Source organism: Macrobrachium rosenbergii, chromosome 7, assembly GCF_040412425.1.
Source record: "Macrobrachium rosenbergii isolate ZJJX-2024 chromosome 7, ASM4041242v1, whole genome shotgun sequence".
NCBI classification, from domain to species: domain Eukaryota; kingdom Metazoa; phylum Arthropoda; class Malacostraca; order Decapoda; family Palaemonidae; genus Macrobrachium; species Macrobrachium rosenbergii.
The window spans coordinates 32,772,421-32,795,741 of NC_089747.1; the positions used below are offsets into that span (position 1 = coordinate 32,772,421).

At 42.5% G+C, this 23,321-nt stretch overlaps 1 protein-coding gene across 1 annotated transcript in view; it reads right to left on the reverse strand.

Annotated features, from left to right (window-relative positions):
• The window catches only part of LOC136840284 (RRP12-like protein), a 186,946-nt gene that overhangs the window by 91,760 nt on the left and 71,865 nt on the right, over window positions 1–23,321 (reverse strand). The window contains exons 9-13 of the mRNA XM_067106960.1: window positions 22,964–23,057; window positions 21,195–22,610; window positions 20,631–20,751; window positions 1,644–1,910; window positions 1,234–1,378 (exon numbers count right to left, since the gene is read on the reverse strand). Of these exons, the coding sequence (XP_066963061.1) occupies window positions 1,234–1,378; window positions 1,644–1,910; window positions 20,631–20,751; window positions 21,195–22,610; window positions 22,964–23,057 (2,043 nt within the window). The remainder of the gene's footprint in view (window positions 1–1,233; window positions 1,379–1,643; window positions 1,911–20,630; window positions 20,752–21,194; window positions 22,611–22,963; window positions 23,058–23,321) is intronic.

Below are 23,321 nucleotides of genomic sequence, written 5' to 3' on the forward strand. Positions count from 1 at the left end.
AAGCTATCTTTACATACTCAGAAAATGCAAACACAGTACTATGGTCTTTGAGCATTTACAGAGTGCATTAATGAATTTCAAAAATATGAGTTTCTTGCCAAACAATGGCTGACATAAAATTTCAATAACTGTAGTTGTCTCAGGAAATATTAGATTATGTAACTGGTGTCCTCTGTTTTTGTTCTATATGAGAGAGAGAGAGAGAGAGAGAGAGAGAGAGAGAGAGAGAGAGAGAGAGAGAGAGAGAGAGAGAGAGAGAGAGAGAGAGAGAGAGAGAGACTGCAGGGCTCTTGATGGTAAACAGGGAGCTGTTTTATATCAATCTAATGGGAATTATACTGATAATTAGAATAACTAGTAAGCACGAAACTGCAAGCATTTGCCCTTCTAATGTATCTTGTTACTGAAGAGACTTATCAAATTGGACTTCTTGCATAAATTATTTATTCCTGTATGAACATAGTATTTAAAAAAATGAGACATGTAAGTGGGAAGAGACTCAAAGGAATGGATGGCAAGTAAAAAAAGTAATGTAGCTAAGGCCACAGAGACTGTAGGGTCTAAATTGAACCTCTGTAAGTGGGAAGAGACTCAAAGGAATGGATGACAAGTAAAAAGTAATGCAGCTATGGCCACAGAGACTGTAGGGTCTGAACTGAACACTGAACCTCCACAAAGCCCACTAGCCATACCTCTCTTTCTATGGCAATGACAGATCAGTAATGTTGTATAGTCAGTTTCTAAGCCTTCCCTTGACAGCAGTGGGTTAAACTTCTTCAAATATGAAACTTTGTGTAATAATGTTATATATCTCAGGGAATTCATTTCTAATATTAACGTTAAGTTTGTGTAATTTTGACAAGTTGTCAGCTTTGGTAATTTTTTGTGATATAAAATAAACTTGAAAAAATGCAACAATGGCATTTTAATAATGAAGGAATTAATATTTTGTGTGAAAATACGTACAGGTAAGGAATGTAAATTGCCCTTTAAAGGATGAGAACATGCTGACAAGACCCTCAAAACAGACTTGTCAACTAACACATACACTGCACCAGCTATTTCTGTTCACTTTAAAGAGGAAAATCATTGGTTGATGATGTACCAAAGATCTAATTAAACATAAACTCATGAATGTAGAACAAAATTTACGATGACCCCCTCTACTTTGAAAATAAAAAACATTGCTTTTTAATAAATGAAAAATTCTACTACAGTACTGCCATTACACACCTGGTTGGATGTGCTTTAGTTTCAAAGTCATCATCACTATCATCACCATCCTTCTTGGCTTCCCTTTCTCTCTTTTTCCGCGCTGCTGATTTGCGTAAGTTGCGAAGTCTTTTTTGAAGAATGTCATCATCGGATGGGACTAACGCTGAAATGAAAGGGTAAATTAGTGCCATTCCCAAAAAGATAACTTTATGCATCATATTAAATTTTCTCCTTACTAATTTAGTATCTGAGCCTTATCAATGCTTTCATCATTGTATATAGTACAGTATTTTCAAAACTGCTAGTAAATAAGTAAATGAAAAACCAAAATAATTTTAATTTTTGTGGTCAAAGCATAAGATAAGTCATTATCAACAAAACTTACAGATTTTACTCAACCTAAAACACACTACAGCTTCTAATCTTACCCATGGTTCTATCAGCTCCAAATTTCCGCATCAGCCGGTCAAAGATGTCTCTGGTTTTATTTCTGAATTTCTTTTGACAATCAACAACCATACCACACATGGCTTTCACAACCATGTCAACATAATTTGTCATAACTGGTATAGGGAAAACAACGAGGGCAGATTTGATGAACGAAAGACTAGATCCAACCACTTCTCGTGAATGACAAAGAAGCTGTGTGCACATGTTCTCCATAAGGAGATCCAACATATCTGAAGATACAATATCTGAAAGAAAAAAATAATCAGTAAAAAATAAAAGTATTACTTTTCTTGTTTTGCAATGACCCTTAAAAAATCTTACTTTCTGTGGTCTCATACATACATTTAAACTTGGTAGCTACTTCATTATGGAAAACATCTTCCATTGAAATATCAACCCCAGAATATTAAAAAATTCTTTATTTCATGCCTATAATCTTCATTCAATTTTTCTCAACTCGGCAAATCATATAAGACGAAAGCATTCGCATTACGTGATTTATACAGATGGGTCTAAATCCCAACATGGCATAGGATATGCAGCTATATCCCAGAACAAGTCATATCAGTTATCTCTGCCTAATAATGCCTCAGTCTTCACAGCAGAGTTATGTGCAATCGCAGTAGCCATCAAAATTATAAAGCAAGTAACATTCAATAATTTTGTTATTTTTAGCGACTCAAGAAGCGCTATAGAAGCCGTTCAAGGTTACTACTCAAAAAATAATATTGTACAGGAAATTAAATATGAACTCCACAAATTGTATAATGATGGAAAAAATATTGAAATATGTTGGATCCCTGCCCATGTAGGGATTAAAGGAAATGAGGAAGCTGATAATGCAGCTAAAGAAGCAGTCCGCATGGCAAGAACAAATATAAAAATCCCAATTAGTGATTACATAACAGACATAAAAACAATCATTATAAATAAATGGCAAAACATATGGAACGAGGAACCTATAAATAATAAGTTGAAACAGATAAAATCCAGCGTTGGAAAATGGAGCTCATCATGTCAGAGAGAGAGACAAACACAAGTAATTCTGACGCGTCTGCGAATAGGCCATACTCGTTTGACACATGGACACTTGATGAACAGTCCATGTGGCCCTCCTCCCGAATGCCCAGAATGCAAAGTGTTAATAACAGTCAAACATGTGTTGTGCGACTGTCCAAAATATAATCAACAGCGAGTATCAACCTTTGGAAATAAATCAATGGGGGAAATTTTATCAGAATCTTATACATTTTCAGTCATCCCAATTTTATCTTTCATTAAAAAGTGTAACTTGATAGACAAAATATAAATCCAAGTAAATAATGAAAATACAGAAGCCTGTAGGGCATTTAAGAAAAAAAAAAATTGTAATTCTGAATTTTAATTAGATTTTTATGAAATTTTATTTTATTCTTTTTAATCTTTAATTTTTTTTTGTATGCATGGAAACAAGCAAATGTATTTATTGTATACATGCGTTTCAGAGCAAAGCATATGTGTTATACAGTTTTTTTCTTTTAAACTTCATTTTCATTTATTCATCATCATGCGAATGACCTGTTTGGTCCCAGTTCTAGGCCTATGGCCTAGACCTGGCATTTCATCCTAATCCTTCGGGCCAGCCCTATAAGAGCTGATTAGTCAGCTCAGTGGTCTGGTTAAACTATTTTAATAATAATAATAATTCTCAACTCGGTAATACAACACAGAAGTTGATCCATGTCACAGAACTTTGAAGGTGCCTTGGCAGTGTTTCCTGGCAGTATGAGAGTGTTTACCCACTGAGGTTAAGCCTTCAACAACCTCACTGACAATGAGTCATTCTTCTGCTATAGGTGATATTTAATTCTTTGCTTGGCTGGGAAGGAGGTACAGTAATTCATGTGCAATGTGTTCTTATGTCATGAAACAAAATTTTTTTTTAAGCAATTTTTATCTTTCCTAGATACACAAAGCCAAAGCCTTCTATGTGGAGGGTCTCCTGCATGCATGCATAACTGAGGAGAAAATCAATCAGCATATTCCTCACAAGAAGAACAGACATCAATTGACCGAACAATCTACTTAAGTCCCCCTTCACAAAGGTGCTGTTCATGTTTCATCTCAATTAACATGAACAAGGGCAACAAAGACACCACAGACAAAATAAAATTAAAAGTAAAAAATAAAATAGGGAGCAACTCATCCAAATCCAAGATCGCACAAAGGAGACTAGAATGGGCATTTCATTATCCACACCCATATCCACCTCCACCTTTGGTGTACCCTTGTTAACAAGTTATTGGCCAGTTCACACATGCACGCAGAAAACCATCCAAATAAAAAGCAATTGTCTGTATCCCCATAGGAATAAATTCCAATTGATCAAAAGGTCGCAGTGATACACCCATGATGCTTAATAAGCTCTGTGACTGACACCACTGAAACAAAATACACAGGATTCCATTAGCAACTGAGTCTCTGGATTCCCTTAGCAACTGAATATCTAAAATTTTCAATACCTAAATCAATCTAAAAGGTCATTAACCCTTAAGGGATGGGCTAATTATATATGCAAACCCCCCCCACTGGGCAAACTTTAAGGTTGGCCAATTTAAGAAAAAGCACATCAATGGAAAGAGGAAGATATGCAAATGCACATGGTGTAAGAAAAAAAATTCTAAAAAATTTTCCCTACCTTCCACAGGAAGTTGACCAAGTTATACATGTTTTTTCTAATAATTTATCTTTTTTTATTTTGTAAAATTATAATCAAAGCTCACACAATATCATAACAGACAAGAAATAAAATCAGTAACAAATTGTGAGCATATCTGTTGTAAAATATTAACGTAAATTTACTGAGATTACGAAATGCAGTAATTTTTTTGGATTTATACATGTTTTTCTAATATTTCTTTGCAAAATTACAATTATAATTGACATCATATCATAAAAGATAAGAACTAAAACCAACAGCAATCCCTGGGTATATTTATGAGCAAATAAATAAAAAGACATCATGGGAGAGATAAGAGCAAGACATTCCCCCTTCAAGGAAAGAACAATACTAAATTCCATGAGACGCCCACAACTGAGCTAAGCTGAATTCTTTAGTCGCCACAATTCATTTATGGGCCATTGGAGTACTGTATTGGAAACTCTTTCCCGCTTGATACACAGGGGATCCGTCCACACCCAAAACCTATTTTAGATCCTCTATTAAGGGGATCCATCCATTAATGGTTAATAGCATATGTTATATATCCATTTCTTACTCAAGAACACTGCTCATTATCTGCCTCAACATAATTAAACCAAGTTATGAAACCCCTCTGAACCAGAAAGAAAGCACTTAATCTATTACTCCATTGATGCTGGCAAATATTTCAGGGTTGTAAATAGGTCAAGGACATTAATCACCTATACTAAAGAGCTACTGGTGTAGATATTTCGAGCAACAAAGTGCTGTAAAAACACTTGCTTAATCACCAATACAGCCTAAGTACTATCTAGTTGTCTACTGATGATATCTCCTTGGTAAAAGGAAAAGCCAGAATTGCTGTCAAGTCTCTCCTTTAGATATTTAATGGAAACTGACAGCATGGATTTGGGTGACCTCTCACTACCAAAATATGGTATCTTGAAAATTTGGAAATTTCAAGACAGTTATTAGGTCTCTCAAAGGTATATTCTGACCCTATGGAGCAAAAACTCTGTCCCAGAGGTTTATATCATTACTGACAAGATAGATGTTCTCATGACATTTTCTTATCACAAGAGTAAATTAACCAGAAACATAATCAAATTTCCATTTTCACATGGGTAACTAGAGTGGATCTTGACTTGAACTTGAAGGCTAAAATCTAATTGGTTTCTGAGCTAGGGTCAATAAATGGTCAGCTTTCATGGAACTAGAAATTTTTAAAAATTGGACTTTCTCTAAGTTTGACAACTCCATTCTCAAAATACTGCTAAATTCAATTATTTTTGTTCTTAAATGTCAGTTTGATCTCCTTAAAAGTTACCTTTGATAAGTTCTTAATGCATGGCTAGTTGAATATCAGATACATATACCTCTGAAAAAAAGGCATTGTTTTGATAGATAATGTTTCATTATACTTACCAAAACACTGTAAAAGCTTTTATCTCTTAAAATTCGACACGTCCGAGATATAAATTTTCAAACTTTGTTTGGAACGCTGACATAATTGGCAGGAGACCCAACCCCACCGGATGCCGGTGGGGGTGGCGTAGAAGGCGACATACCCAGTAACCCAGGTCAGTTTCAATCTCGGCATACACAATTAGTGAAAGCCTGAGATAACGTCTCCCCCTGCGGGAAGGAGGAGGCCTTTAAGTCATAGTGTTTTGGTAAGTATAATGAAACATCATTTTATCATAAAAATGTCATTTTCATTATAATGACTTACCAAAACACTGTAAAAGCTGATTCCACATTTAAGGTGGAAGGGCAGGGGATGAGGTATCAGTTATCGAAAGGTTACACATTATAAAAAAAAATTAAAAAAAAGGAACAAACTCTAAACATGGGCATCCTATGGATCCCTACCAACAAAAGGTAGGAGTCACCTTACCTGGTAGATGGGCTTTTGCAGGGAGGTACTGCCGCTGGTTGAAGCTCCACTACCTGCAGAGGCATTGGCGCAAGCACTGCTAGCTACTCTGCTCTATAACAACCCAAGTAGTCAGGGAAGTACACGCTGACTAAGACAAGGGGGACTTTCCTTTGCTCTTGCCTGAGCAATTGGAAAGCAACCAGACTGAAAACAGGCCTCACTGCCTAACCTAAAACTAGCTAAATACATCCCCCTTCTCTATACCCTCAGCAGCTCAACTAGAATGGAGGGTACTCCAGGTGAACTGAGCACCCCCAGCTTCCCTTTAACTCAGCAACCATAAAACCACAAGGGGAAGGTAAGATAAAGAACCTACCCCCCTAGTGTGTTCCCCCTAAAACCAAGCCAACTACAGATACGGGACCTAACGATAACAGGTCCTGATACGCAACTTCGACCTCCCTAAGGTAGTGAGACGCAAACACTGATTTCGACCTCCAGAAGGTGTTCTGTGTGATCTGCAAAAGTGACTTATTATGACGGAAAGCCACTGAAGTTGCTATTGAGCACACTTCGTGAATGTGAGACTTGACTAGGTGTGCGTCCTCTTCATTAATGTGTCTGTGCGCCTCTAAAATGAGTTCCTTGACGAAGAAAGCAAGGGCATTTTTGGATAAAGGTCTGGTTGGGTCTTTCACTGAACACCAAAGGTTAGAGGAACCTCCTCTGATGTTGGCCGTTCTGGCTAAGTAAGCGTTGATAGCTCTAACAGGGCACAAAGAAGCCTCCAATTCTTGAGGGCCAGCCACTTCGGAGAGGTTCTGAATGGTAAAGGACTGAGGCCATGGGTTGGAAGGAGACTCGTTCTTGGCCAGAAAATTCAAGGTGAAAGAACAAACCTTGTGAAAAATCCACTTCCTTGTCAATGGCCTGTATTTCACTAACCCTCTTTGCCGTTGCTAAGGTAACCAGAAAAAGGGATTTCTTAGTGAGGTCTCTAAGAGAAAGATCTTGTAAAGGTTCGTACCTTGGAGACATCAACCATCTCAAAACTACATCTAAATTCCAGGAAAGGGAAGGTTTTGGGGTCTTAGCTGTGTCTAAGGACTTGAGGAGGTCTGACAAGTCTCAGTTATTTGATAGGTCTAACCCCCTATGGTAGAAGACGGAGGACAGCATGGCTCTGTAACCTTTGATGGTTGATGGCATTAATTTTCTTGAATCCCTGAAGTAAATGAAAAAATTGGCAAGTTGAGTTATAGACGTCGAAGAAGAGGAGATACTATTTTTTCTACACCAATTCCTGAAGACTGTCCACTTGGACTGGTATAATTTGCTAGAGGAGTCCCTTCTGCACCTCGCAATAGCCTCTGCAGCCTTGCTTGAAAAACCTCGCGCTCTGATGAGCTTCCTGACAGTCTGAAGCCTGTCAGAGCGAGAGCGGACAATCCCTGGTGGAACTTCATTAGGTGGGGTTGTCTGAGAAGCGACTTCCTTTGAGGAAGAAGCCTTGGGAAGTCTATCAGGAGATCTAGCAGGTCCGGGAACCACTCCTTCCTTGGCCAGAACGGGGCAACGAGGATTAGTTCGACACGCTGATGGAATTTCGCTTTGTTTATCACTTGCCTGATGAGCCCGAAAGGAAGAAAGGCATAGGCAAACAGGTTCGTCCAGTCTAGGAGCATGGCGTCCACCAAGTGAGTCAGTGGGTCTGGAACTGGCAAGCAGAACACTGGGAGACGATGGTTCTTGGAGGTAGCAAAAAGATCTATTATGGGAGTGCCCCACAAATTCCACAGATCTAGGCACACTTGTGGGTGCAGGGTCCACTCCGTAGGGAGAGTCTGGTTCCGATGGCTGAGTTGGTCCGCCAGAACGTTCAGCTTTCCCTGCACAAACCGAGGGAACAGGACCACCCTGTTGCTGTCTGCCCACAGAAGAAGGGTCTCTTGCAGTTTTGAACAGGGAGAAGAAATGGGTACCTCCCTGTTTCCGAATGTAAGCTAGAGCCGTCGAGTTGTCGGCGTGAACAGCGACTGCTTGGCCTGAGATGTGGGTCAAAAAGTCCTGGAGAGCGAGGTGAATGGCCAACAGTTCCTTGGCGTTGATGTGGAGCTTCTTCTGTTCTTTGGACCAAACTCCTGACGTCCTGAGGTTGCCTAGATGTGCTCCCCACCCAACACTGGACGTGTCTGAGAACATCTGCAGAGATGGTTGTCATGGGAGGAGATCTAGACCCTCCGAAAGCCTTTCCGGTGATTTCCACCAGAGAAGATGCCTCTTGACGTCGGGGGGAATGTTGAAGATCGTGGAGTCCATTTGAGTCCTTCTGTCCCAAGAGTCCCTGAGGAAAAACTGTAAGGGTCTCATGTGCAGACGGCCTAACTTGACGAATTGCTCCACTGACGACAGAAGTTCCTGGGAGAGCCATCCACTGACAGGCGGAGCAACTGTCCAGGAGGAGAAACTTCTCCACCGTCTGAAGGCAGGAGGAAACCCTTTTGGGGGACAGAAAAGCCTTAAAAGCTAGACTGTCCAGAGTCATCCCCAAATAAAGAATCCTCTGCGAAGGAATTAAGCTCGACTTTTCCGTGTTTATCAGAATCCCTAAGTCTCGAGCTAACCTTAGGGTTCTGTGAAGGTCCTCCATGCAGCGGTCCCTTGATGATGAACGGAGTAGCCAGTCATCGAGATACAAGGAGATCCGAACTCCCTCCAGGTGGAGCCAATGACCTATCGGGGCGAGAATCCTGGTGAACACCTGCGGGGCTGTCGACAGGCCGAAGCAGAGGGCCCGGAACTGGTAAACTCTGTCCTTGAAAACAAACCGAAGATACCTCCTGGAGTCTTGATGTACTGGAATGTGGAAATAGGCATCTTCCATGTCGAGGGTCACCATCCAATCCCCTCGAGTTAGAGCCTGAAGAACGGAGCGGTTTGTTCGTTTCCATGGAAAACTTGGTTTTCACTAAGTACAGATTGAGAGCGCTTACGTCGAGAACTGGCCTCCAACCCCCTGATGACTTGGGGACTACAAACAGGCGGTTGTAGAAACCTGGGGCTGACAAGTCCTGTACTTCTTCGACGACCGTTTTCCCTAAGAGAGACTGGACTTCTGTCTCTAAGGTGAAAACTTGACTGAGCCTCCTGAGTATGCTGTCAAGGAAATGGGAGAAGTGGAGAGAGGAGGAGGTTGGGCGAACGGAAGGCAGTAGCCTAGCTGGAGCACTTGCACCACCCACTGATCTGCACCTCTGTCTCTCCATTCCTCCCAAAAGAAGCTGAGTCTGGCCCCCACCGGCGCATGGAGGACAGGGTTCCTACTTACTGGTAGGACGACCTTGTGGCTTCAAGGAGAACTTGTGACCCCTGGAGTTGGAGCGGGACCTTGAGTAAGGTTTGGGCCTGGAGTTACAAAACGGATGTCTGTTAAGAGGAGATACCATCTTGGTCAAAGGAGCGGGAGCAGGCCTCGGTTTGGTGGAAGACATAGACAGGATGTGTGACGACGCCCTCTTATCCATGGCTGAAAGGACGTCTTTCACTACAGCTTCTGGGAAAAGGCCCTCCTGGTCAAAAGGTGCGAACATCAATGCCGTTTTCTGCGAAGAAGTCTCAGCCTTAGATAAGAAAGAGCACCAAGTCTCCCTCTTCTTCAGAGTGGCCATGGCGAAGAGGGAGGAAAGTTCGCCAGCCACATCATGGATAGCAATGTCGGTGCAGGAAAGGAATCCCGTGATTCTCTCCAAGATGTCTTCTGCAACATTAGCCTGCTCAACCTGTTTAAAAATAGCTCCCACTGACCAATCGAGAAAGCTGACAATCTCTAGGAGCTTGTAGAGGTTCTTGGAAAAATGTTCTACATCCAGGGCAGAAAAGAAGGTCTTGGCCGCCTCAAAGGAAATGCGTCTTGAAGGGTCCACAAGGGAGCCAAAGTCCCCTTGTGCTGAAATTGCAGAGCCCAGTGAAGGAGAAGTTCCTGTGCTGTAATAATTTTGCCTCCTTTTCGACAGCTTTGAAGGAGGGTACGCAAACGACGATTTACCCGAGGATCTCTTAGCTTCCAACCAAGCCTCTACTTCCTTTAATGCTTTCTTGGAGGCGGTGGAGAGTACTAATTTGGGAGGGAAGTGGCAGGATATTGTTTTCCCAGACGCAACGTGGAAGTCGGGGAGGAGGGGGCTGTCGGCTGAAAATGTTGAGGGTACGACTGCAGCAGAAAGCTGAGTAGAGAAGCACAATGAGAAGAAGGCACTGATTCAACGGGACCTTCCTCTTCACCAGAAAGAATCTGTTCCGTGCCAAGATCGTCCAGGAGTTGAGGAGGAACAACTTCTTGAGCCCAGGAATACCAAGGACTTTGCGGACTACCTTTTCTAGCTTCTCTTCCAGCAGAATAGACTCCTGGGAAGGCGAGGATGAAGCCAAAGGAGCAGACGCTTCCTGTGTAGGAGGAGGAGGAAGAGGCCCGGGCACTTGAGGCTGACCTTTCTGGAGAGGGCTAGGCATCTTGACTGCCCTAGGTGACCTGGGAGGGAGCATCTGAAATGTATCTTCTTGATCGGAACCCCACACTGAGTAACCAGGTATAGGGCTAGCTGTCCTTTTCTTAAAGAGTTTAGTAACCCTAGGGCAGGAATTATCAGAAGATTGCCTCTTTAAGGGTCGAGAGGCATGATCCCACTTGCGATGACGAGGAGGGGATCTGAGGAGCTGGAAGATGAAGAGACTGAAGAACTTAACCTTAGGTAGTGCTGCTTCGACGACGAACGTCTTGACGAAGATTCAGGGGACGCGATCCTGCGATGGCGAGAAGATCGACACGTCGATGGAGAAACACTATGCGAACTTGCGCGCCCACGACCCTCCGGGGCCTTGCAAGATTTGCTTTTGCGGCTCCCCGAAGCTTTTCGGCGCTTCGACGACGAGTCAAGCTTACTACTTTCACCACCAGGGCTAAGGCTTTCCTGTGCCTTAGAGGACAAGCCTGCTCGTGGGCAAGAATTTCTGACCTTTTCGCCAGCGCCGGACTGTCTTCTAGCCTCAGAAGGCGAGCGGAACAGCTGCCTTTGCTCAAAAGTCAGAAAAACGAGCAGACTCGCCTGAAACACGGTCACAAACAACCACATTGTTATCACTAACACTGACGTCATCACCAACGCTAACGCCCAGACTATGGCACGAGCGCACTAAACTTAAGACCGACTCCATGAAACCGTTCATTTGCGCTTCCATTTGATTTCTAAAAAGAACGAATTCTGATTTATCAGCCTCGAGGCTGGGCTTGGCTTTAGGGAAAACATACTGGGAAGCTGGTGAAGAAGAGGGGGGAATATGAGGAGGGGAAAGAGCAGTGGTAGAGGAGGGGGTAGGAGAGGAGGAAGGAACAGCCAGTAAATTAGATGACGCCGATGCCACCAGCGAAGAAGATAGCCTAGCTTCCTTATGCTTAAAAGCTTTCCTATCCCTATCCTTAACCAGCTTTACCTGATGGGAACTGTACGTTTGCCAAAACTCCTGACTCCATTCCATACACTCACTGCATGTGTTCTCCTGGGAACACTCCTGACCCCTACATGTGTACACAAAGAATGGCGGTCGTATTAAGTTTGACCAGTTTGGAAGAGCACAAATTCCCTGTGCAAACTCTGGATCCAGAGAAACTGGAATCCGACATAGCTACCAAATTCACAGAGCTATGCTAGCTAGATTAATAAACAGGATATTGAGTACTTCACCAAGGAGAGACACCAGAAAGAAGCGCAATGAGATGCAGGAAACCAAACAGTTTGAGACGGACGGACGCGCAAGATGTGTTCACAATATGCCCGAGATTGAAAAAACTGACCTGGGTTACTGGGTATGCCGCCTTCCACGCACCCCCACCGGCATCCGGTGGGGTTGGGTCTCCCGCCAATTATATCAGCGTTCCAAACAAAGTTTGAAAATTTATATCTCAGACGTGTCGAATATAGATAAAAGCTTTTACAGTGTTAACATTTCTTTTATCTCAAGTTCTTGCATTTATCATTAATCAAGTAACTGTGCCACTAGGGTTTCCTCAGGACCATGGTTTATTATTCCATCTGCAAACTCAAACATGCAGAAAGAATGAATGAACTTAATGAAGTGAATAAAACAAACTGAAAAACCTATAGACAAAAAATTCCCTTTTCAGGTTCAAAGTGTGCTTCAACTGATTGCTTACTCAAGTGGATACTTCAGTGTCAGCTGTCATATCCCTAATCACAACTGCCTTTCCTCCTCTTTGGGGCCCTAGCCTTGACAGAGGGTGTCAAAATCTTCCATGCAAATTTTTGGGACTTGGGCATGTTTACATTCATCGGGTAGGCAAGTGATGTGGAAAGGGAATGGATAAACTACATACAGCTGTGAGTTGAAGGGATGCTGAAGAGAGACATTCAGTACAATCTACAGTTTACCACTTTCGGCAAACTATAGGTAGCATTCTTTGTACAGAACGTCAGAAAAAGCAGCAACTGGAATTGGAATATAGAATTTAGGCCAAAGGCCAAGCACTGGGACCTATGAGGTCTGCACTGAAAAGGAAACGGACACTAAGAAGGTTTGAAAGGTGTAACAGGAGGAAAACTTCACAGCTGCACTATGAAACAACTGTTAAAGAGGGTGAATATGAATGGAGGTACAGTAAAAGGAAAGAAAGGGTTGCAGCTAGGGGGCCAAAGGGATGTTGCAAAGACCCTTAAGTAATGTCTACAGTGCACCATGCGAGATGCACTGATGGCACTATCCCCCTACGGGGAGTAAAAGCAGGGTCCCAAAGGGGGTTGTGAAAGCACTCCGGCTCCATATCTGTGTCTTTAAAATGATATTTTCATAATAAAATAAATTTTTGAACATACTTACCTGGTAGTTATATATATAGCTTAAGTCCCTGATGCGCGGCAGAATTTCAAAACTCGCGGCAATCGCCGATGGGTAGTCAGGTGTACCACCTGTGCGCCCTCTACCCAGGTACTTGGAACTATTCCAACTATTCCTCAGATCTTCCATGCCCCTAATCTCTAGAGGGGAGGAGGGTGGGAATTTAATTATATATAACTACCAGGTAAGTATGTTCAAAAATTTATTTTATTATGAAAATATCATTTTTAAACATCTGACTTAACCGGTAGTTATATATATAGCTGATTGACACCTTTGGTGGAGGGTCAGAGACAACCAACATCGTTGGAATTTTGCTGAAGGGTTAATAAACCAACTTAAGGTTCTTACCTGGATTAAGGAAGCTGACTTCAATGAACTCCCCCTCATTATGTCTGCTTTCCTTAAGAGGTCCAGCGATCCACTCAGGGGGCTGAAGACCTCTAGGAGCTGCCAACCGGTGTACCAACCTCTATGTGACAGACAACCTATAATACCCTTGTTCCGGGCGCCACCAAGGAACAAAATGACCACCTGATTAAAATCAATGATTGTGGAGGACTGCGTCCAATCTCCACAAACAACCATAAAATTTCAACCATTCCAAGGCAAGAATCAAGGGTATTGTTTTATGGGATTGCAGGGGTAGTCCCTTCTCCCACTACTGAGTTAGCTGCTATAAATGGTCCCAGTGTATAGCAGTCATCATAAAGTGTTTGTACTTGCTTCAAGTAGTGTGAGGCAAACACTGACTTGCTTCTCCAGAAGGTAGAGTCCATGATACTTTGTAGGGACCTATTCTGTCTAAAGGTTACAGAGGTTGCAACTGCCCTGACCTCATGGGTTTTAACCTTTAGAAGCTTGAGGTCCGCCTCACTACATTCTGAATGAGCTTCCCTTATCAACTGTCTTATGAAAAAGGATAACGCATTCTTTGACATTGGCAGAGAGGGCTTCTTAACTGAACACCAAAGCGCCTCTGACTTGCCTCGTAAATCTTTCATCCTTTGCAGGTATGCTCTCAGAGCTCTTATCGGACACAGGACTCTCTCTAACTCCTCACCTGCGATCTCTGCCAGATTCGTAATCTCGAACGCCTTGGGCCAGGGTTGTAGAGAGCAGATAGCTTTGCCGTTCCTAAAACCGACAGTTTTATTGAAGGCATGTACTTCACTGACTCTTTTAGCAGTTGCTAAGCAAATCAAAAACAGAGTCTTCATGGTGAGATCTTTAAATGAAATCTCTTGTAAAGGTTCGAACCTAGCAGACATGAGAAACTTTAGGACCACGTCTAGGTTCCACGCTGGTGGGTTCTGCCTTTTCTCCTTAGTAGTCTCGAATGATCTGAGAAGATCTTGGAGATCCTTATTGGCAGACAAATCCAAGTTTCTGTGTCTGAAGACAGCTGCCAACATGCTCCTGTATCCCTTAATAGTCGAGGCTGAAAAGTTACGTATCCTCTTGAGATAAAGAAGAAAATCCGCTATCTGGGTCACAGAGGTACTGGAAGAGGAAACGGAGTTGTCCTTACACCATCCTCTAAAAATATCCCACTTGGATTGGTACACCTTGATGGTAGATGACCTCCTTGCTCTTGCGATCGCTCTAGCTGCCTCCTTCGAAAACCCTCTAGATCTTGCGAGTTTTTCGATAGTCTGAAGGCAGTCAGCTGTAGACCTTGGAGGTTTTGGTGATACCTTTCCAAGTGGGGTTGTTTGAGTAGATCTGGTCTTAGAGGCAGACTTCTTGGTGTGTCCACCATCCATTCCCGCACCTCTGTGAACCATTCTCTTGTCGGCCAAAAGGGGACCACTAGAGTCATCCTGGTGCTCTCGTGGGACACGAACTTCTGAACAACTTTGTTTATAATCTTGAACGGGGGAAAAGCGTAAACATCTAGGTTGGACCAATTTAAAAGGAACGCATCTATGTACGTTGCCTCGGGATCTGGTACGGGAGAGCAGTACGTCTCCATCCTCTTCGTTTGTGCTGTGGCGAAGAGGTCTATGCATGGACGTCCCCAAATCCGCCACAAATCTCTGCAGACGTCTTGATGAAGAGTCCACTCTGTTGCCAGGACTTGACCTTTCCTGCTCAGACTGTCTGCTCTCACATTCCTTTCCCCTTGAATGAACCGTGTTAATAAAGTCACATTCTTCTCTTTCGCCCAGAGAAGGAGTTGCCTCGACGTCTCGTACAACGACCTGGACTGGGTTCCGCCTTGCTTGTTGATGTAGGCCAACGCAGTCGTGTTGTCGGAGTTGACCTGCACGACTTTGTCCTGAACTGAGTGCTCGAACTCTTTGAGGGCTAGAAATATTGCAGTCAGCTCCTTTTGGTTTATGTGGAGCTTCTCTTGCCCTCTGGTCCAGGATCCCGATACCTCCATCTTTCCCAGTGTTGCTCCCTAGCCCGAGTCCGACGCGTCGGAGAACAACACTAAGTCTGGGTTCCTCAGTTTTAATGAAAGGCCTTCCTGAAGCTTGACTGGGTCGTTCCACCACTGAAGGCATTGTTTCATTGTCTCTGAAATGGGGATACATTCTGTCTCTAACCCCTTTTCTCTGCTCCAATAACGATTGAGGTGGAATTGGAGTGGGTGAAGGTTTAGTCTTCCTAAGGAAACAAACTGCTCTAGCGAGGAAAGGGTCCCTAGTAGACTCATCCATTCCCTCGCCGAGCACGTCTGTTTCCCCAGAAAGTCCCGTAGTTTTACCAAGGCCTGTTCCATCCTTGATGGTGACGGAAAAACCCGAAAATCCCGAGACTGAATCCTCATCCCAAGGTACAGGATCTCTTGGGATGGGATTAGTTGCGACTTCTGTCTGTTTACCAGAAGTCCTAGTTCCTCTGATAAACAGATTGTCGTTTGAAAATCCTCCAGACAGCGATTGAAGGAAGGAGCTCTGAGTAGCCAGTCGTCCAGATACAGAGAGGCCCTGATGCCTCTCGTGTGCAGCATTCCCGCTACATTTGACATCAGTCTCGTGAATATTTGGGGCGCAGTGCTTAGGCCGAAGCAAAGAGCCCGAAACTGGAATACCTCTTCCTTGAAGACGAATCTCAGGTATTTCTTGGAGCCCGGGTGGATAGGGATGTGGAAATATGCATCCTGAAGATCCAAGGAAACCATCCAGTCGTGTTGTCTGACTGCTGCTAACACTGATTTTGCTGTCTCCATGGTGAACTTTGTTTTTTGTACAAAGACGTTGAGGGCACTCACGTCCAGTACTGGTCTCCACCCCCCCGAGCTCTTGGGAACCAGGAAAAGGCGGTTGTAAAATCCTGGTGAATCCAGATTTCGTATTTTCTCTATTGTGTTCTTCTGCAATAATATGGAAACTTGCTGTTGAATCGCCTGTGCCTTGGATTCGTCTCTGTATCTGGGCGACAGATCTATTGGTTTGTCTGCTAAAGGGGCTTTCTTAGGAAAGGGATTTTGTACCCATCCTTGAGTAGTTGAATGGCCCAAAGATCCGCTCCTCTTTTCTTCCATACCTGCCAGAAGTTGGAAAGCCTGGCACCTACCGCTGCCTGCAGGAGAAGATAGTCAGGTCCTGCTTCTTCCCTGTCTAGAGCCACTTCGTTGAAGTTCTTCTACTCGCTCTAGAGGAACCTCTACCTGAGGGCCGACCACGAAAAGGGCTGAGATACCTGAAACACAGGAGCCTCAGCCTTACTTTTTAGTGGTGAAAGTCGTTGGTAGGACTTTCCTTGCTGTTTTCGATATCAGATCTTGCGTGGTTTTCTGGGCCAAGGATGCAGAGACCTCTTTTACCAAGTCTTGAGGGAAGAGGTGAGAAGAAAAGGGGCATAAATCAGTTCAGATTTTTGACTGGGCGTGACCCCATTAGCCAGGAAAGAGCAAAGATGGGCCCTTTTCTTCAGGATTCCCGCTGAGAAAAGTGCTGCTAATTCGTTGGCCCGTCTCTGATCCTTTATCCATACACGACATCAGATATACGAGTTCTTCGGTGTCAGTCGTGTTGAATAATTCCATCTTTCTTCCTAAAGCTCCCAGGGTCCAGTCCAGAAAATTAAAGACCTCAAAGGCCCTAAAAATTCCTTTGAGGAGGTGGTCCAACTCTGATGTTGACCAACAAAACTTCGTTCTCCCCATTGCCACTCGACGAGAAGAGTCAACAAGATTCAAGAAGTCTCCATGGGAAGAGGCAGGTATTCCAAGGCCGAACGATTCTCCAGTTTGATACCAAACACTAGACCTTGAAGCTAGTTTGGCTGGAGGAAAAGCAAAGGTCGTCTTTCCTTGTTCCTTCTTCAAAAGCATCCACTCACTCATCATTTTAAGCGCTCTCTTGGACGAGCAGGACAAAACCATCTTCATAAATGTTGCCCCCTTAGACGCCTTCCCAAGAGTAAATTCTGAAGGAGGGGAACGAGGAGCAGTCGGGATAAAGTTTTCTGGAAAAACTTCCGAAAATAGTTTCATAAGCCTTTTCAGGTCCGATGAAAGTTGCTGGCCTTTAATATTGTCTTCTGAAATCTCTTCAATAGGATCCACAGGAGATTGCGGGATATCCTCATTTTCTTCTGATTGTCCGAAGACCAAAGTAGTGACGTCTTTCAAAATATCATGCTGACACTCGGCGTCCTGGCGTCCAGTCTCTTGACGCCTGGCGTCTTGGCGTCCATCTTCTTGCAGCTTAACGTCCTGGCGTCCAGCCTCATGATGCTTGACGTCCTGGCGTCCAACTTCTTGACGTTTGGCGTCTTGGTGTCCAAAGTCCTGATGAACTACGTTCTGGCGTCCAGCCACTTGGACGTCCTGGCGTCCAGAATCTTGACGCCTGGCGTCCTGGCGTCCAATCTCTTGACGTTCGTTGTCCCGCCAAACCTTAAGGTCGCTTGAGAACTGGCCACCTGTGCGACATCTGTCAAAAGCTTCCTCAGGCTGACGTACAATGATTGGAACTTGAATTGGAGAAACATTCTTCCTACGTTCGCTGTCCCGTAGCACCCTGAAGTCACTTGAGAACTGGCCGCCTGTGCGACATTGGTCAAAAGCTTCCTCAGGGTGACGTACAGCCATCGGTGGACGAAAATCTGTATCTGTCTTTTCTGCAGGTTGTAAGACTTGAATCAGGGTAGAGAGTTTCCGTTGCATGTCTTGAATTAGACCGATTTGCGGAGCTACCTGCTGTTGAGGATCGACAGGGGAAGCCGCCCTATCAGCTACTAATTCTTTCTCTGCGTTGAGACGTTGGAAATGACGTTCCGGGGAAGCTCCTGGTCTCATTTCGTCTTCAGCGAAAGCAGATGGCCGCCCGTGTGACAACAAACGTCTGCTTTTCACCGGAGAGCAATCGTCAGAACTAAAAGGGGAACGCTCTGGACTGCTCCAATGACTACATCCCGGAGTAGGAAGTGTCACTTCCCGACGCCGTTCCACAGAAGAAAGTTTTCTCTTGAGGGGTCTAGACACGGACGTATGACGCCAGCCCCGTCTGGGAACTGCGTCTTCCGACGAGGATGAAAACACTTTAACCTCGCCTTTCCTATGGCGAGGGTGAGCGTCCTGGGAAGCATCAACAGGTACGCTCCAGGGGACGACTGCTCGGTAGCTAAAGCCTCTCGCCTCCCTTCGTCTGTTGACATTCCTTCTCACAGGGGTTGGTGAGCTTGGAAGAGGTCTAGGACTAGGAGCACGACAGGACCGAGCAATCGCACCCTCCACAACACTAGCACTTTTATTTTCACTTGAGTGTTTAAGATCTCTCACATTCGACCACAAATCCTCTCTGTCTCTTGCGAGGGATTCCACCCTTTGTCCAAGGGTTTGAATGGCCGTCATCATATCCTTCAAGGTAGGCTCATTATCAGTATCAGTGGGGGGGTCTGGAACTACCACTACTGGGGAAGGAATAGCAGGATTGTTAATAATAGGAGAATTGTCAATTCTCTGACTATCTCTAGAAGAGCGAGATCTACTACTCCCGGCTCTTCTGATCCTATCCCTTTCAAGCTTCGAAACAACGATAGTAAACCATCCACTCTTTCTCTGATAAACCCAAACATTCATCACATCTGTCCTTTAACTCACAATTCTTACCTCTGCAATTTACACAAATTGAGTGGGGATCTAACGTGGCTTTAGCAAGCCGGGTTTTACATCCCCTCACACACATTCTCACACTCGAAGCAGAGTCAGACATCTTGGAAAAGGAAAATCGTAAGAGAGATCAAAACGAGCAAGGGTCAAAACCAACAATATCTAATAAAAGTGTCAAGAAAATCCAAAGCAAATCCAAAAACAAGCGAAAGCCAAAGCCAAAGTGTACTTCACCAAAAACTCTGTGAAAAAACACGGGCCAAACGAGCGAAATTTCTAACGATTCAACCTGTACGGTGGCAGGGAGGATCTGAGGAATAGTTGGAATAGTTCCAAGTACCTGGGTAGAGGGCGCACAGGTGGTACACCTGACTACCCATCGGCGATTGCCGCGAGTTTTGAAATTCTGCCGCGCGTCAGGGACTTAAGCTATATATATAACTACCGGGTAAGTCAGATGTTTAAAACAGTAGATTATTATTATTATTATTATTATTATTATTATTATTATTATTATTTCAGAAGATGAACCTTATTCATATGGAACAAGCCCACTGGGCTTCCAAAGATTATAGTGTTCATTAGAATGAAGTAACAGAAGGTAATGGGAATACACAGAGATCAGTTATTCCAAAAGAAAAAAAATAAATTAAATTAATAAATAAGGGGGTAGAAAAGTGGGGTAGAAAAGTAAGCAAATGATTAAAATACATGGATAATTATTTTAGGGTAGTAATGCATTGCATCTTTGCTTGAACTTTTATGCTCAAATTACAAGACGTCCTCAGGGAGACCGTTCCACAGTCCAACATTGTGAGGAATAAAGGACCACTGGAACTGAGAAGTTTGACCGCGAGGCAGATTTACTGCATATTGGTGCTGCCGTTCAACAAATCTAGTTGCTCTAAGGAGGAAAAGAGGATCAGGGACCAATTTTGAATGTAAAAGATCTCTGGTAAGGTACAACTTATGAAAAACTGACAAACAAGAGACCATCCGTTGATAGTCCAAGTCACAGCTGCTAATATTAGGGAACCGAAACCTACCACCACGAACACTCTATCTACAAGAGATAAATCTCTTGCAGAAGCAGATATCAACAACAGAGAACAGTATTTTAGTAAAGGAAGGACATATGACCTCACTGTTATAAATATATGAGGCCTTACGTACAATACCAAACTTCCAAGTGGCATTTGCTCTGACAGTTAATGCTCAAGTTTAACAGTCTTCAGATGATGATTATGGACAGTATGGGCTTCTAAGTAGATAATTATATAAAAAAAGTTATCTGTACAGTATGTGCTTTTGTAAATACCATATAACTATTCTACATGTTTTTCACACTTGATGGCCTTATACATTCAAGTTTTCTTTGAGAGTACGGGATCACATGAACAAATAAAAAAAAACAAAAAATGGTTGCTCACCTTTATATTGATATGCGAGAGATGTAATGGCTAAGATTGTATTTGAAGCAAGCATCGGTGACCCTGCCAACCCTGCCAAAAGCATCTTTATGCACCTCCTAACTGTTTCTTCTCCAGTACACTGCAATTGAGTACATTTAATGATTATCACCAGGAAGAACCTACATTACAGTTGAACATTCCCTTTCAATGGAATTTATAAATTTTAAGAATTTCATTAAACTAGCAATTTTAAAATTCATTTCCTTTAAGAAGCAAAATTACATGAAACAATGAGAGCTTGCACTGTTCAGTGCTATCAATAAAGCAAAGTCTTTTATTTCTTATAATCTTTATAAAACAAGGTTAGTGGTCTGTTAACCAAACTAAAACTGTGACCAAATTCTTGTGCTGACGAATGACAAAAGTAGTCCAGAATGAGAAAAACTATGTACGCTACTTTTCAATGCAAGATGAAACTAGCCAATTCATATGCAGTACTGATCAAGATGACAGACTTGTTGCATTTCTATCAAAGACAAGTTATGTAAAGCATGAATCAATTAAGAAAAGAAAGTGTCTCACCCCAGTATGTTTTTGAATAGTTCCACCAACTTCTGATATCAGCAAAAAGGCAGCCTTTCGTACAGACGTAGACAAGCTTTTACCACAACACATAACACTTTCTCCAACCACTTGCTGTAAAAACTCATTTAATTTTTCTTCACTAATATTCTTATCCAGCTGAAGCACAATTTGCCTGACACATCTTAAGCGAGGAGCACGGGAGCTGGGAGCAGCAGCTGATATAGACTTTAAAAGTAAAGATGACAATTCATCAATGTTTTCATTAACAAAGGATTGGCATGCCTCATTTCTTATACTCAGTGTTTCCTCCAACAATCTATAAGCAGCTTTTTGTACATGTCGATCAGTTTTGGCATCCAAAATTGGTTTTACTTTACTGAACAAGCGTAATACTAATGCAGAATCTATATATGGGAGGAAAGTTCTTGCCAAGTCCAAAAAGGCTTGTCTTTTGAACTCATCGGTTTCATCATTATATTTCTTCATGACCATTCCTAAAAATTCTTGATATTTTGGTTGGGGGACAATCTGAAGGTAAGTTCTAATGGTTGCATAAGCAGCAAGCCTATGACCATTACTTATGATGGATTCACTCAACTCATTGGGGCTCGATTTACCTTTGAAGCTCTGGGGCTTAGTAAGGTAAATATTGAACAAGGCAGGTAAGTAGTTCTTTGCATAGAATGACAATTTTCCTGGGTTTTCCACATTATCATTTACCAATGTTCGTAAGGCTGTCATCATAGTAATTCTTGTGTCGTCACGTAGCCTGATGTGGTCGCAGATAATACGAGCAAACTTTTCATTTCCCAGTACCTCATCAACATCAGTAGCTTTGTCACAAAAGCCAGGAAGAAGGTTCCAGATCTGATTTTCAACTGTATGGTAAGTTTTAGCTAAGATGGAATCTCCTTCACCCTTTTCTTTTAGAGAATTAATAATTATGAAGCATTTACCAGCAAGATGCACAAAGAAGTCTTCAAAAAATGCCAACTGAGTATTCTTGATGTAACGCTTTAATATGGGCAAAATCCACAAGTACTTCTCGTCTTCTGCAATGTTTCCTGTTACTTGCAAAGGAATTACTTCCATGACAGCTTTTGGTCCTACAGATGTCACAAAGGAACCAATGGATTGTTCCAAATACCTTCTATGTGGAACTTTAGGATTGTCCATTAGTTCAGAAAGACTTCTAAGGCAGGGTTTCAGCATTTCAGGAAAATGGGCCCCAAGTACTTTGAAGCAACTATCAAGAGAATTAAATACGCAGTCCCATGATCCTTGATATTGATATGACAAGCCACTTGACACTGCCTGGAAGATTGTTTCCATTTTATCCCTGTTAGCTATAATGACCTCTTTACTACAATTTCCAATACATTCTTCTAAAATAGCTTGGAATGACTCAGACACCTGAAATGAAAAGGAAAAAAGAACAACCAAAATTATTTTCCCTACATATTTTATGAACGCTTACCCCGAGGAGTTAAAAATAAAAAAAAAAATAAATAAAAGGAACAGCATAGACTTTTCTGGAGACAATTCCAGTGATTACAGTATAGAGCAATACATCATCATCATCATCATCATCATCATTAACACTTTCACATACTCTGTTCCCTTTATAAATTTACATTTGATTAAAAATTATGAGCATCAAAGAAAACTACAGCAATAATTTAAAAGCTGCACAACTGATTTTGCATTTCCAGTCAATTTCTTCAAGGATACATGTCCCAGTTCATTTGTCTGATGGTACTGCTTACCTTGCTCTGAACTTCATCATGCTCACTCTGCCAGTATGGCACTAGGTCCCTGAACCAAGAAGGCATAAATTTCAATCCTTGATCTTGGTCGAGTCTGGAACAACAATAAAAACTAAATCAGAGATTTTCATAGCTATGAAAAATGCACAGTATTCCTATCCAAAGTTGGATATATCTAACAATATCTGTATCAATTAATACAAAACTTATAATACATGTTACAGTTTTTTCCCTCATTCTTTTGTCTTTTTCGTTCCTTATAATCCTACAGTCAAGTGTGTAAAATGTTATTAGCTGATTAACATATAAAATAAATATCCATACAACAGTCACATTTCAAAACACTCTAATTGCAAAT